General features: G+C 37.6%; 1 protein-coding gene across 3 annotated transcripts in view; it reads left to right on the plus strand.

Moving 5' to 3' along the window:
• Positions 1 to 15,633, plus strand: part of LOC137156149 (protein FRA10AC1) — a 55,618-nt gene extending 39,985 nt beyond the window's left edge. For all 3 annotated transcript variants that reach the window (XM_067552854.1, XM_067552853.1, XM_067552855.1), the window contains 6 exons: positions 991 to 1,104; positions 3,429 to 3,471; positions 10,531 to 10,655; positions 10,949 to 10,987; positions 13,256 to 13,340; positions 14,688 to 15,633. In XM_067552854.1, coding sequence (XP_067408955.1) covers positions 991 to 1,104; positions 3,429 to 3,471; positions 10,531 to 10,655; positions 10,949 to 10,987; positions 13,256 to 13,340; positions 14,688 to 14,730 — 449 coding nt within the window. In that variant the 3' untranslated portion in view covers positions 14,731 to 15,633. The remainder of the gene's footprint in view (positions 1 to 990; positions 1,105 to 3,428; positions 3,472 to 10,530; positions 10,656 to 10,948; positions 10,988 to 13,255; positions 13,341 to 14,687) is intronic.
• Positions 15,634 to 15,871: the final 238 nt, after the last annotated feature.

Consider the following 15,871-nt stretch of genomic DNA (forward strand, 5'->3'; position numbering starts at 1 on the left):
ATGTAATGAATTTTGAAGCATTATTTAAATGTAAGTTTTATTTTCTTTGGTTCAAGCATTAGCATTACAAGTGGTTTTACACTGCAGAACTGAAGTATCTGAGGACACTGTCAATCCATTGGTTAGCAGCTTAGGCAGAACATTCTGAGGTTAATCTTTCAAAAACAGTACTGGAGGTGAGCCTATTAATACAGATCTTTGTCACCAGCTCGGCGTATGAATGTATCTTCTACCAAGTGGGTGTACATTGTCTGTATTAAGTACAGTATTCAAAATGCAGTGGTGTCAGCAAAATTGAATACAAATACACTGTTTGACTAATTTTAACATTGGGATTTAATGTGACAAAACCAGGAAGTTCTTAAATAAGTTGTCATACTTTACTCCTTATATTGGGCCTTAATTCTTTTTAGAAATAGTAAATGAAAAGGAAAAGCAAAATATTTCTAGAACATCTTAGAAAGCAGATTGCTTGCCAATAGAACAGGGAAGGAAGTCTGCAGGTTAATCAATATTTGGGCATTTTATTTTTGCACATAATTCATACTTAATCATTTGGTGTCATTAAAAATGTACGTGTCTGAAAAGCACCTTCTGACCCATCACACTCCTCTAAGTAAATAATTGTTTAGGATTTAGGTAATCTAATGGCATTTATTTGATCATTGACAGAAAGAATTCCAAAATTTGGTGTTGGCAGTTTTAATTTACTCCTTTCTGCCCCCAAAATATCAAAAGAAATTAGAGCCGACATGACCTGATCTAATTTGTTAAATTGTGTGATTTTTTTTTCAAATATTGTGCAATATTAAACAAATATTGTGGCTGTGTCCTTAAAAGCATTGTTTGCTGCTATTTCATTACCTCTACATATTACTTTCCAGCTTTTTTGAATGCTGAATAATGTAAAAAAGGAAGACTGAAAATAACAACCTCAAGCCCAAATGAGCTAATGATTTGACCATGGCTTGCTCTTTTGATCTGTGACAGGTCAGTTTTCCTGTGGAAATAAGCACTGTGATGAGAAAGAAGGACTAAAGAGCTGGGAGGTGAATTTTGGATACATTGAGCATGGTGAAAAGAGGAATGCACTTGTGAAATTGAGTAAGTCAGCCCTTCCTATGGTTGACTTCAAGCTTATGTAAATGCAAATGAAGGCTAATATCTTACTATTTAATGCTATAGTGAAAAACCTAGAAATTGCAGTCATGTTTAGGACAGTAGGCAAGAGGGTAAAGTAAGTTGTTGTACATGATACTTTTCATTGGATTAATTACAAATATCCTTGCTTTAGGGAAATCACTCTCTTTCCATCAGTACAACCTGTAATTGCTTTATAAGGAGTCTGAACACTCCTTGGAGTCTAGTTTTTAATGCCATAGATTGTTCTAGTGATATTGTTGAAACACAGCTTCTTCATTAATTTTTTAAATAGGAAGACTAAATGGCATACATGAAGCTTCATCACAGCCCATGCTGAATCAATTCTGTGGTTAAAACAGTCTTTAGGGCTGTCAGATATCTTTTGCAAGCATTAAAGTCACTTAATTTTATTTTTAATATTGACATTTCCTAATTTTAACACCAGAATACCTAATTTCCATCTTTGATGAGGTTACTGAGCTAGTGGAGGGGTGATGCGATGTGGGAAGCAGTAGATGGGATACATCGTGATTTTAGTGAGGTTTTTGACACAGCCCCACATTACTTTCTCGTAAGCAAACTAGGGAAATGTGGCCTAGATGAAATTACCATAAAGTGGATGCACAACTGGTTGAAAGAATCTACTCAAAAATAGTTTTCAGTGATTCACTGTCAAACTAGGAGGGCCTTTCTAGTGAGTCCTGCAGGGGTCAGTCCTGAAACCAATACGATTCAATATTTTCATTAGTGACTTGGATAATAGAATGGAGAGTATCCTTATACCAAGATAAGAGGGGTTGCATGTACTTTGGAGATCAAGATTAGCATTCAAAACTACCTTTACAAATTGGAGAATTGGTTTGAAATCAACAAGATGAAATTCAATAAAGACAAGTGCAAAGTACTTCACTTAGGAAGGAAAAATTAAATGCACAACTACAAAATGGGGAATAACTGGCTATGTGGTAGTACTGCTGAAAAGGATCTGGGAGTTATAGTGGATCACAAATTGAATATGAGCCAACAATGTGAGGCAATTGCAAAAAAAAAAAAAAAAGAAGAAGAAGAAGAAAAGGATAATATTCTGGGGTCTATTAACAGGAGTGTTATATGTAAGACAGGGGAAGTAATTGTCTTGCTCTACTCGGCACTGGTGAGGCCTCAGCTGGAGTACTGTGTCCAGTTCTGAGCACCACACTTTAGGAAAAATATGAACAAATCAGAGAGAATCTAGAGGAGAGCAACAAAAATTACAAAAGTTTAGAAACTGTGACCTATGAGGAAAGATTAAAAAGGCTGGGCGTGTTTAGTCTTGAGAAAAGAATACTGATGGGGAATCTTTTAAGTCCTCAGATATGTTAAGGGCTATAATAAAGAGAACTGCGATGAATTGTTCTCTATGTCCACTGAAGGTAGGACAAGAAATAGGAGGCTTAATCTTCAGCAAGGGAAATTTAGGTTAGCTATTAGGAAAAAGGTTGTAATTAGAATGATAATTAAGGTCTAGAATGGGTTTCCAAGGTATTTGTGGAATCCACATCATTGGAGGTTTTTAAAGAAGTTGGATAAATACCTGTTGGTCTAGATTTACTTGGTCCTGCCTGTGTGCATAGGGGTGTATTTGATGACCTCTCAAAGTCCCTTCAACCCTATGATTTCTATGATTCTGTGATTTTCCCCAAAATTCTTTAACTGCCCAAAGGATAATTCCCATGCCACAAAGCCTCATCTTTGAAGTGAGATCTTACTGAATATGTGTGCATAACAGTATATTGATACATTCAAAGAATAATTAAGCTTTTTGTTGTAAATAGTTAGTGTGAGAGAGATTTCTTTTTGATCTTTTCTTGACTATGGGCCCATATATACAATAATACTTGCTTTGTGAAGAGGTCTTAGTAGTGTCTTTGTTTCTTTAATATGGTCATAATGTTGTTTTATCCTGCCCACAAAAGCACAGTCAAACCATATTATAATATGAGCCACAGAAATAGTAAATGCTACTTATTTTTTGGGAACAGTAGCCAATGCTGAGTCTCCCATCTTTCTTCAAAGTGACTCAACAGTTTAGGATTCGTACTGACAGATTTATCACATGTAGTTTTTCCCTTTTTTGAGCCCTGGTTATAACTACATTGGAATTTTTCTATTGTAATAAAAATTAGTGAAATTGAAAGAAATTTTATAAAGATAGAAAGGGAAAGCAATGTTGATAATTATTGTTAAGTATTTCTACTCAATGCAATTTTCATGTTCAAATTGTCTTTTTTTTTTTTCCTCCCCAGGACTGTGTCCAGAATGTTCCTGCAAATTAAATTTCCATCACAGGTAATGCAGCCTTTTGAAAACATGCAGATTAAATAATAAATCTATTATAAATTAACTTACAAGAAAATTTAGAAGAATGCTGCAAAAAAATTACTATAACTTTTGTTTATGCTGTCTTTATCATTTTTATGGAATCGATACTCTAGCATTGCTAATTATATATTTTTGTGCTAATCAGAGTCATAATAAAAGTTGCAATTCAAATTGTAACTTTTTTTCATTTGCTCATACTTATCTCAAATTTGCCTTTTAGGCTGAACTTTTTCATGATAGATTTTATCCCAAAGTTCAGTTTCTGAGAAGCTTATGCAAAATCTGCCTACTGAGTTTTTGACTTAGGCAAACAAGAAAATGTTTTATGCTTTTCCTATTTTAAAAAAATTGTTATGTCTGTGTATGACTCAATAGCTGAACTTTAAAATTTCATACTTACATATTTACTTCTCAATGAAGAAATGTCACTAGGTAATATTTGGGGGAAAACTAAAATAACAAAGTTCTAAGTGGTGAAAAATTCACTTTCATTCATGAACATTATAAAATTCAATTAGATTTTCAGTTATGTTATTGCCTGTCCTATATTGCATGATTATAGCCATCTCTACAATTTTTTTGTGGTTTTCTGGGTTTTATGTTCACAGAGTTTAAGGCCAGAAGGGACCAGCAGATCATCTAGCTTTTGCATTTGTTTACTGCACTGCAGTTTTATCTCTTTCTGTATTTATATCATCCCAATGACTTTAGTATCTGAAAACCTTACAAAGACATACATCCCTTTGAGGTATGGAAATATTATTCCTGTTTTACAAATGAGGAACCAAAGCCCAGGGAGATTAAGTGATTTGCCCATGGTTACACAGGAAGCCTTTGGCAGAGCTGGGATTCAAACACAGATCTCCCAAGGCCCAGGTCATTTCCTTCACTTTGAGACTATCCTTTCTCACTTCATCATTTTAAATATATGTGTACAAAAACACGTACATAAATCAATTGTACTCAGTATCTCTAATGGATCAAACATTTGTTTTTAAAAAATGGAGACTGCCATTGATGCAATTTTATGGTTGCATGTTTTAACACAAGTCTGTATATACAAAGTTAAACTTTCAATAGAGATGTTAACTTAGCCGCATTGCACACGTGATATTTGATAACTGATTTAGATTATTCAGTGCAGAACAGTGTGCAGTGTGGCTGTCTTAATGTTGCTTTTGGAACTTAAGCTGCTGCTTCAAGTGGCCCTACATATTTCCACTTATGGATAATGCACTGACTAGTGCAGCTTAACAGTGGAATCTTCTCCAAGCAGTGCCTGTTAGAGTGCATATGCACCCATTCCTATCCTTAATTATTCCTTTCTCCTGTATTAAGTTCCTTAGATAGTTGCTCTTGATAGTCCCTAGTGTTTAATTTAGTTAGGGTGTTTGTAGTTAGTTTAGTTTAGTTTTTAGGTTTGGTTCCATGGTGTGATGAAGCCAAAGAAGAAGAAAAAGCTGAGGTTTGAGAGATGGAAAGCCTTCCTGCTCAGCCATCTACCTGGCATTGGACGATCACGTTAGGTGCCTTAAGTGCTTCAGAGACGGTCACTCTCCTTCTGGGTGTTCTGTTTGTTGAACCTTTGCACCCAGAGCAAATAAGAAAAGGCAGAATAGGAAGCAGGTGCTCCTGCTTAAGGAAGCTCTTGCTGCTAAACAGTCGGGTTCTGGGAGATTGTTGGATCTAAAGACTAAGAGGGCTGTTTCAGCTCTGACTGATCTGTCTAGTAAGTCTGAGGTGCCTATGTCTTCATTGTTTCTGACTCCTTTTTCATCAGATCCTACTGTTAAAGCTGTAGGGTATTGAAGGCACCATCTGTTAAGTTGGCAGCAAAGGACCCTATGATTAAGTCATTAGTTCCAACTGCATTGGTTCTGCAGAAAAAGTGGTGGAGAAGACAGTCACTGTCAGCTGTGCCAAATCCTAAAGGTCAGACTTATCACATCCATCCGATTCGGCTATATCTTCTGCAGTACCAACTCTGAGACCTAAGTCAGTTCTGTGTTTGGCTTCATGCCCCAGGTTATGGAATTGAGCCTTTTTCCAGATCCAGTGATATACCAACACCAGATCTGAAGAGAACTGTGGTGGTGGTGGCAGATGCTCACTTTTTGGCATCTAAGTGTTGTTCAGATCTAAGAGCGAAATCGTTAGTGGGAAGGAAGAGGAAAACTCTGTTCGTTCCGTGGTCTAAATCTCCTTCATTAGAAAGGGAGGGTAGACATTGTCAGGTTTTTTTTCCAGATGCATTTTTACCACCTTCTCTGCCTCCTCCTAAGACTCCTGCAGAATTGCCAGGCAGATTCTTCTCACCTTTTATGTCTTAGCAACGATACCAGAGGGTGCAATCTCTGGTAGGATCCGTAGCAGATCCAAGGCCAGATCCACAGTTAGGAAAGGATACAGAAAGAGTTAGAAGACCTGAACAGTCCGGATTTATGTCACCTAAGGATATGTCTACACTGCAAACCACTGTTAGTGGCGTGTAGGGTACATGTAGCTATAGGCTATAGGGAAAAGCAGGCTGCTTCCATGCTGCAGTGTGTAGCTACACGTGGCAATGAAAGGCTCTTGCTCTTGTTGATTTCAAACCAATTCTCCAATTTGTAAAAGGTAGTTTTGAATTCTAATCTTGACCCCTAAAGCACAGTGGAGGGAGGTAGCCAATGATCTTTAGGGTTAAGAGTTTTATTCAAAATGTTCCTTGGTGCAGAAAAAAGATGTGGGTTTCTGTCCAATCTTAGATTTAAGAAACTTGAACAGATTCATCTGGAAATTTCAGTTTACACTAGTGTCCTTAATTTCCTCGCTTTCTGATATGGATTAGTTTGCAGCTCTTAATTTAAAAGATGTGTTTTTCTGTTTGGCCAGATCATTGGAAGTACCTCTGTTTTGTTTCTGTTTCAGTACACCGTCCTGCCATTTGGTCTTTCTGCAAGGCCAAGCGTTTTTTACAACGTGCCTTTCTGTAGGAACGGTGCATCTCAGAATGCGGGATTTCTTTGTTGACCCATATTTAGATGATGGGCTGCTGAAGTTTCCTTCATGTGAAGATCTGCTATAGCTCACATCCAGTTTATTACCTCCTTTCTTAAAGATTCAGAACTCATTCTGAATATCAGAAAGTCAAATTTATGTCCAACTCAGAGAATCCATTGGCTAATATTCTTTTTAGGTCTGATGGATCTCATGGCAGCGGCTATTTATGTTACTCTGTTTGCATGTGTCAGAATGAAACAAATGTAACACTGGATGGCTCAATTTTACAGGCTTAATCTGGACAATCTTCACATGCAACTCACCATGCATCAGGGCATTTTAGGTTCTCTGATGTGGTGGAGAGACAGACAATATTCTCAAGGGAACCCTGTTTAGTCCTCCTTTACCTTCCGTCACAATAGTCTCTGATACATTGAACAATGGATGGGGAACTTATCTGGGCTTTCTGACAGTTCAGGCTCCCTGGGCATCTCAGGAAAAAAATTTGCACATACATGATTTACAGTTGAAGGCAATTCACCTGGCTCTCAGATGTTTTCTTCCTCATGAAAAGGGGAAGGTTGTACAGGTAATGATGGACAATACAATAGCTGTGAATTATGTCAGCAAGCAAGGTCATAGAATCATAGAGTTGGAAGGGACCTCAGGAGGTCATCTAGTCCAACCCCCTGCTCAAAGCAGGACTAACCTCAGTTAAATAATCCCAGCGAGGGTTTTGTCAAGCCGCATCTTAAAAACCTCTAAAGATGGAGATTCCACCACCTCCCTAGGTAACCCATTCCAGTGCTTCACCACCCTTCTAATGAAAAACTTTTTCCTAATGTCCAACCTAGATCTCTCCCCCTGCAAATTGAGACCATTGCTCCTTGTTCTGTCGTCTGCCACCAATGAGAACAGCCTAGCTCCATCCTCCCTGGACCCCCCTTTCAAGTAGTTAAAGGCTGATATTAAATCCCCCTCATTCTTCTCTTCTGCAGACGAAACAAGCCTAGTTCCCTCAGCCTCTCCTCATAAGTCTTGTGCTCCAGCCTCCTAATCATTTTTGTTGCCCTCTGCTGGACTCTCTCCAAATTCTCCACATCCTTTTTGTAGTGGGGGGCCCAAAACTGGACACAATACTCCAAATGTGGCCTCACCAATGCCGAATAGAGGGGAATAATCACTTCCCGCGATCTGCTGGCAATGCTCCTACTAATGCAGCCCAATATGCTATTAGCCTTCTTGGCAACCAGGGCACACTGCTGACTCATATCCAGCTTTTTATCCACTGTAACCCTCAGGTCCTTTTCTGCAGAACTGCTGCCTAGCTCGTTGATCCCCAGTCTGTAACTGTGCATTGGATTCTTCCGTCCTAAGTGCAGGACTCTGCACTTGTCCTTGTTGAACCTCATCAGATTTCTTTTGGCCCAATCCTCCAGTTTGTTTAGGTCCTTCTGTATCCTATCCCTACCTTCCAGGGTATCTACCACTCCCCCCATCTTAGTGTCATCTGGAAACTTGCTGAGGGTGCAATCTACCCCATCCTCTAGATCATTAATGAAGATATTGAACAAAACTGGCCCCAGGACCGACCCCTGGGGCACTCCACTTGTGACTGACTGCCAGCTAGACATGGAGCCATTGATCACTACTCGTTGAGCCCTATGCTCTAGCCAGTTCTCGTTCCATTTTATAGTCCATTCATCCAACCCATACTTTTTTAACTTGCTGATAAGAATACTGTGAGAGACCGTGTCAAAAGCTTTGCTAAAGTCAAGGTATATCACGTCCACCACTTTCCCCATATCCACAGAGCCAGTCACCTCTTCATAGAAACCAATTCTATTCTGCTGTGTGCCAAGGCAGTCAGCCTACGGGACTGGTGCATTCTACTTGATGTCTATTTGGTGGCCCTGCATTTAGCAGAGGAGAACAATGTGTTGGCAGATCACCTAGTTGAGACATTTCTCAGATGTATTTGAGGTCACTGAAGTACCAGGTGACATGAGATTTTCCAGCCCAGTGCAGACCTATTTGCAACCAGGTTCAACAAAAAGTGTGGTCTTTTTTTTGTTCCAGAGCGGGAAAGGAGAGTCAGTCCATGTAGGATGCTTTCCTAATGTTCTGGGGAGAGGACTTTTTGTATGCTTTCCCCACGTTCCATTAATTCAGAAAGTGATGAGGAAGATGAAACGAATCAGGGTAAAGGTGATCCCTGATTACTTCAGCTTGGCTGAGACAGCAGTGACACATGCACCTGCTTCAGCTGTTGGAGGGAGTTTGCAAACTGCTTCCTTTGTCCCCAGACCTGTTGCTGCAGCAGCATGGCAGGTTTCTTCATCCAGATCCTCAGTCTGTCCATTTGACAGCCTGGGTACTTGGGCTTTTGATGAATGTAGAACAATCTTGTTCCTCGTTGGTTCAGGTGTATTACTTAATTTTAGAAAACAATCTGTGAGGAAATGTTATTACTTGAAATGGGCTAGATTTGTTTCTTGGTTGCAAGGCAAATCTGCCTCACCAGTTACAGCTTGTATTCTGGGTATATTGGAGTAGTGGATGTATTTAAAGTCTGAGTAGTTATCTGATTCTTCTTTGAGTTGTATTTGGTGCCTATTTCAGCTTATGTTTTGGTTGATGGTAGATCATCATTTGTGCCTGATAGTTAAAAAGGTTATGATGGGGTTATTTAACTTGTATCCTCTTTGAGAGATTTGGTGTCGCCATGGGATCTTAATTTTATTTTATCTATACTTTAAAGCTGCCTTTTGAACCATTGGCAGAGTGTTCTTTATTTTTTTAATCTTAAATTGTGTGTTGTGCTATAACATCAGTCAGAAGAGTGAGTGATGCCTTGATGGTAGGATTTTCATAAAGAAAAGGTGGTCCTTTGCCTGATCCCAGGTTTTTACCGAAAATAATATCTGAGTTTCACGTCAATCAGATAATTAACCAGTATTTTTTTTCAAAGCTGCGTACTAATAAAAGGGAATCTGTGTAATATACTTTAGATGTTAAAGGGTTTTAGCATATTATTTAAATAAACTAAAGATTTTGGAAAGTCTTTTAGGTTATTTGTTTCATATGCTAAGAATCATATGGGTTATAGTGTATCTGCTTAAACTGTTTCCAAATGGATTAAATAATGTATCCTTGAATGTGACAAGTTAACAAATCCTGTGAGATGTGAGAATTCATTCTGCTAGGGCAGTGGCAGCATCTTTTACTTATGATGATAATGTCTCTATTGCGGAAGTTTGTAAGGCTCCTATTTGGAAGTCAGACCATATGATTAGTAAATATTATGCTTTGTATTTGTCTTCAAGAGCAGATGCTTGATTAGGTAGAGCCAAGAGCAGATGTTTGATTAGGTAGAGCAGTGCTTCAATCATTGTTTAATTAGGCTTCAGGAGGAGGGATCAGAGTTTTCAGCACTGCTTGCTAGACTACTTTTCAGTGGGAATATGCAGAACCACTCAAAGAAGAAATGAAGATTACTTGTAATTGGAATTCTTGAGGTGACTCTCTCTAGTCACACATCCTGCCCACCTTCCCCTCTTTCTCAGAGTACTATCTTGGTTTCTCTCAGTTGTGATGGAAAGAACTGAGGCAGTAGAGGGCTCAGTGCCCATAGTGTTGCCCTTAGAATGTTCGAAGATGCTGAGGGAAGGAATAGGAGGGGGCACACATATTCTCTAATGGGCACTACTTGGGGAAGGTTCTACCCTTAGGCTGCACTGGTTGGTGCATTATTATATATATTATATTATTATAGTGTGAATACGCAGAGTCATTGTGAAGAACTCCGTTTACAAGTAAGTAACCGTCATTTTTGCATTTCCTGCCCCTTTTTCTGTTCAGATGTACAGCCTTAGTGTAAGAGTAACATTTTTTGCATTCGAGATTCGTTTTAAATATTTAATCTGTAATAAACAAATGTTGAAAGTAGTATATAACTGCTTGACTGGACTTGATTTCTAATATGTTTTCTGTTGCTTGAAGAGTACCTTTGCAGAAGTTATGCATTCATTTTTTATTATAAAGGAGGAGAGAAGTCAAACCAAACAAGAAAAGAGAAAGAACTGAACAAAACTCTAAAGAGCCCAAAAGTAAGAAGTCGAGATTATCTCATTCAGAAAAACACATGTCTAAGAGAAATAAACATAAAGGTAAAATAAGTTTTTAAACTGTCTCTATTTTGAAATATAAATACTAATTGAGTGTTTAACCCTATCAAAGTGATAGATACATTTAAGTTTCTGGATTTCGGTTGCTCACTAACTGGATTGTCAGGGGAAAGAGAAAATATATTTTACATCAAACTGACGACTTTCTGTTTTGTAGAAAAATAATCCCTTTCACTTCAATGTTTGCCTTATTTGTGTGTGTGCGTGCGCATGCCATAAAATAGTGCCATAAAATCAAGATAACTAATTGTTTTTAAATGACTATTTCTTTTAAGATCGTATTTCCTCTGAAGATTCAGATGATTCTGATAAAGGTAAGTTATTTGAATGACTTCCTAAATTTTTTAACTAAAAACTTGTATACTATTTCCAATTGATTTGTCCTTGATTTCAGATCTATTCATCAGTGTTTTGGTCTTTTGATACAATGATTTGAAATATTGTTTATGAAACAGACGTAAACATAGGCCACAGTAAACAAAAAAAGATGTGTGATTTAAATTCATGGGAAGGATAGGTGAAGGATACTTGGCAAGGATCCCTTTTCAAGTTTATGGAAGGAAGAAATATTGTGGAATCTAGAAAGGAGAAGATAATATAAGAATGTTAATGCTAAGAAAAATAGTTAAAGAATTGGGTTAAATTTGTGCAAGAAAGACTATATGAGTGAAAAGAAATATTACTCTGCTAATCACTGTAGGGATGTGGGGGGAGTACATGGGGTATGTGTATCTATGTAGTTATACTATATAATAGTAAGTAATAGTATTACTCTACTAATTAATAGTACTTTAAGTATTACAGTTCCACTCAGAATTTAAAAAATAAATTATATGTACTGTAACCTCAGATTAAATTATTAGAGACAGTCAATTCTAAGGGCAACACTACATAAGGGGGCATTGAGCCCTCTACTGCCTCAGTTCCTTCCACCACAACTGAGTGAAACCAAGACAGAACTCTGAGAAAGAGGGGAAGGTGGGCTGGATATGTGAATATACACTTGTTCAATATGCTCTAAACCAAAGTCCATTCCAGTTCCCACCCTCAGTACTTTATAGAGCCACCTGCTGCAGTAAGGAGAGATCAGAGTACTAGTGGTTGCTTTGGAAATGCTGTTCCCTGCTCTTCACTAATTCCACTTCCCAATGCCTGTTTTATTAAAGGGGCTTCTGGGTCTGGAGCTCCTAGTTTCTTGTTGCAGAGTATCTGGAAGGGACTGATAGTTCCTGTTTACCTGCCCTCTTAAATACAAGATTTTGGGATGCCTTCCAGACCCCTCACTTCCCCGCCAGGTACAGAGTGTCCGGCAGTGGTTCCTTCTCTCTACAATAGGAGACTTTGGCCAGGAAAGAACCATAGGGAACAGGCGGGAAGGAGGTGGCCTTATTCTTGGTTTAGTACTACAGGCCCATAACTTGCCCTCCTACCCCCACCTCCAAAATTAAAATAATTTTAAAAAATTATTTTGCGCAGTTACCAACCATTACATATTTTTTGAGGTTCAAGATCTGAAATGTTAGATGTTTAAGAGGCTGAGACAGTCTGTAAGTTTCTCTGCATTATTACAGTTTATAATTAGTTGACATAAATTAGAGTGTAAATAGAAATTGAATAGTTGATTCTTTTTTTATTACTTTGATTCGAAACACTTTATTACCGTGATTTTAGATGCTTACATTGATCTCTGTTGTGGAGGGTGGAACACATGAGCTGTAAGGTCCTTGCTGAATTTGCCAATATGCCTCTAATTTTCTGTATCATATCTTTGTTCTTAGATAGTTGGGAAATTATAATTCTGCCCCCCCCCCCCCCTCCTGTGAGGATCTGTGTGCCAATATGGACTGTGTGCAGCGTTTCTTTGTTTAATTTTAGGAACAAAGTGCTGACACTCCTGTTGATACAAGGATCAGTGTTCTGGAGCAGAGTCCAACAGATTAAGGCATTAGAGTCACCATATCAAATAAACAGGGCTTTTAAAAAACAAGGGCTGTTAAGTAACAATTTTAGTTGGCAAGCAGAAATGATTGTCAGATATTTTTGCCATATCTGTTATGTTTTGGGCAAGAGATCAGTTGATGACGTTAAAAGTTTCTTTTCTGTGAAATGTTGAAAGTCCTCTATATAATGTTTGGGAAATATTTTAATTTATTGTAGGAAAAATATGGAAGACAACCTTAAAAATTAAACATCAGCTAATGAAAAAGTATGCAATCTACAAATATTTGTCCCAATCCAGTTTGGGAATTGGACTCTGAAATCTGGATTGAACGCTATAGTCTCATATTTTTCATGTCTCTTTATTTAATAATAAAAATTATATTTTAAGGTAGAAAATAGTAAAACATTTTTCTTCATTCATTTTCCTTTTTAAGGTTGCACACGTCATGATCGCTTACTAGGGAGTTAGCTGCACATTTGTATGAAAAACGATTTGCAAAATTGTTTTTCTTCAAAAATTCTCACATTTAAACTTGTATTTAGCTCAGATGCTTAGACTTGCTAATAATGCCATGTAAAATTCAGATGAAAACATTCTTTGAAAATTAATTTTCTTAAGACATTTTAATAATCTTTAACAGACCCAGGTAGCAGTGAAGAGCAAGATGTTCCTTCAGATGCTGACTTTTGGAAGGGTCCTCTACAAGAGACAGACGAAAAATCACGGTTAGTTCTGATAGTAATAGCTTGTATATCTCGTAATAGTTATGCCTAGGACCCTACCAAATTCACAGCTGTGTAAAACATGTCACAGACAGTGAAATCTGGTCTCCCCCGTGAAATCTGGTCTTTTTGTGTACTTTTACCCACAGATTTCACGGGGGAGACCAGTGTTTCTCAAACTGGGGGTCCCGACACAAAAGCGGGTCACAAGGTTATTGTAGGGGGGGTAGCGGTATTGCCAGCCTTTCTTCTGCGCTGCTGCTGGTAGCGGCACTGCCTTCAGATCCAGTCGGCTAGAGAGTGGCAGCCGCTGGCCTGGGCTTCATGATCTAATGGGTATGCACACTCCTTTGCTCCTTTGCACTTTTTTCACCAGTAAAGATGTTGGAATATTTGCATAATGGGAAGTAATTTGATTTCTAAGGGAATAGCAGAACTGTCATAGTTCTCCAGTGCAGTGAGGGCAGCCATTGGGAGGCCATGCAAAGAGACACTACACCTACTGCATACCATGGAGCAATATGCTGTAGCAGCTTTCTCCATATCAGCTTAGAGGTATTGTAGTGGGGCAGTCTGCCACTATGTAGATACACAGTGAAAAGATCCCTCCTTCACACACCTACAGTTTCACAGGCTTTAGTAACAGCCAGAGAGTGATGGTGTCTGTCTGAGGTGAGGTTACTTGTACAATAACCCTATTTGCATACTTACTCATCTAGAGATATTAATAGAAAAATGCCCCAAAAAGCTGTTATTGGGCTTGCAGAGCCACAAACTCTAGGAGACCTTATTTCACTGGAAAAGATGAAAAACAAATCTGATCCTCTTTGATTACCAAAGCCACTTAGTGCTAAGGCAGGAGAAGTGAGGTTATAGACAATAGGTGTAAAGAGAAATGTAGCAGATCTCCTGAAACCCGAGACAGATAAACTGTGTCCCATTCCCTTATTTTGTAGAAATGATTATCTGTAAATTTTGGATTATGATTTTAACTTTATGTTTAATTATATTGGTTCTACTCACTCAAGAGACAATAACCTTTGATCATTTATATACTATACAATCTCTAATAATTATTATAAGAGTAATGTCATGTCAAAATAATTTAATTAATTTAGGAGTATTTCCTAAATACCAAAACAATGCTTCTCTCAGACAGAAAGAGGGAGGAAATGGAGGAAAATAAGAATGTAGTGTACTTATGTGCATGGCTTTGAACTTGTTCTTCCTATAACCAGAAATCTCACCGAACTTTTGCAGCGCAAGAAATAGAGACTGTGTGGTTACAGATTAAAAGCCTTACATCTGCTACATACAGATTTTAATAATAATATTTGTTTTTTCTTACAGGGAGGAAGAGTTTGATGAGTATTTTCAAGACTTGTTTCTCTGAAACTCCACGTGGAAACCTAGATTAATTTCTTAATTGTCACAATTTATATCTGAATACCAAATCAGATTTAGGAACCTATGTATTTTTTTCTCTAAAAATTCCATTAAATGCACTCTTCCTGCAATTGACTGCGTGTGAACATACTCCCCTGCCTGCATAGAGCATCACTGATTTCACTGGGACATGCCCACTTATGGGCAGTTGCAGGATTGGGGCATAAGCAATTTCTCTTTGAAGATGATAGATACCCTGTACATTAATGAAGGATGACATATAACATACATTTATTTTCAGCTGAGTGCATTCTGAAGTACGAATCTAAAAAATTAAAGAATACACTGTACATTTAACTTCAAAAGAGGGTGAGAGAGAGATAAATGAGAATGGAGTTTGCTGATAGAGTGCAGTTTTTCACAACGATCAGATACTCGAAGTACTTTGTTCCATGTTGTGCTTTTTAGTTAATTACTTTAAAAGCATATTTTAGTTGACTCCCTGTTCTGTATTTACCACTTAACCCTTTAATAATATATGTAGTTCTCTTTTTAAACCATTAAATCATGCAGCAAGAGTTCCTGGATTTAAATTAATCAATCATGCGGTGTTTAAGACTCAAACATCTGTTATGTGTAAATCTTTTTGAAACATTGATACTGAAGTTTCCTATTCTATAAAACTTAATTTTGCTTGGCCTAAGTAAATATTTTCTGAATGATATTATTTTCTTTAATTTTTTTAAAGCATCATATCACTGTTACCCTCCTCATTTTAAGTCTTTTATTTAAATATTATTTGACTGACAATCCCATGTTCACTCCACTAGTAGTTCAGGATGTTAGTTGAAATTTTTCAATTTGTCACATTTGTTTTAATAAAGAACATAGTTTGCCTCTGAGAAAAGTACATGTGGCTTACGCATTATCTGTGGTTTCTGATCCCTTTCGCAGTGAATGAATGGTAATCCTATTTTATGGTGTAATCCTGAGCATACAAAATAAGAACGTATAGCACTTGAGATTTACTGTATTTTTTCTATTTAAATTGCAGCATAACTTTTAATTCATCTTATTGTATGTTTCCAAAGAAACAGTCTGCACAAGATTAATTATAGTGGCCATTCCTTTTTTAATGGAAAATTACT

The sequence above is a fragment of the Emydura macquarii genome, unplaced genomic scaffold, assembly GCF_026122565.2.
Source record: "Emydura macquarii macquarii isolate MOO-44397 ecotype Brisbane River unplaced genomic scaffold, CSIRO-AGI_Emac_v2 contig_1390, whole genome shotgun sequence".
NCBI lineage: Eukaryota > Metazoa > Chordata > Testudines > Chelidae > Emydura > Emydura macquarii.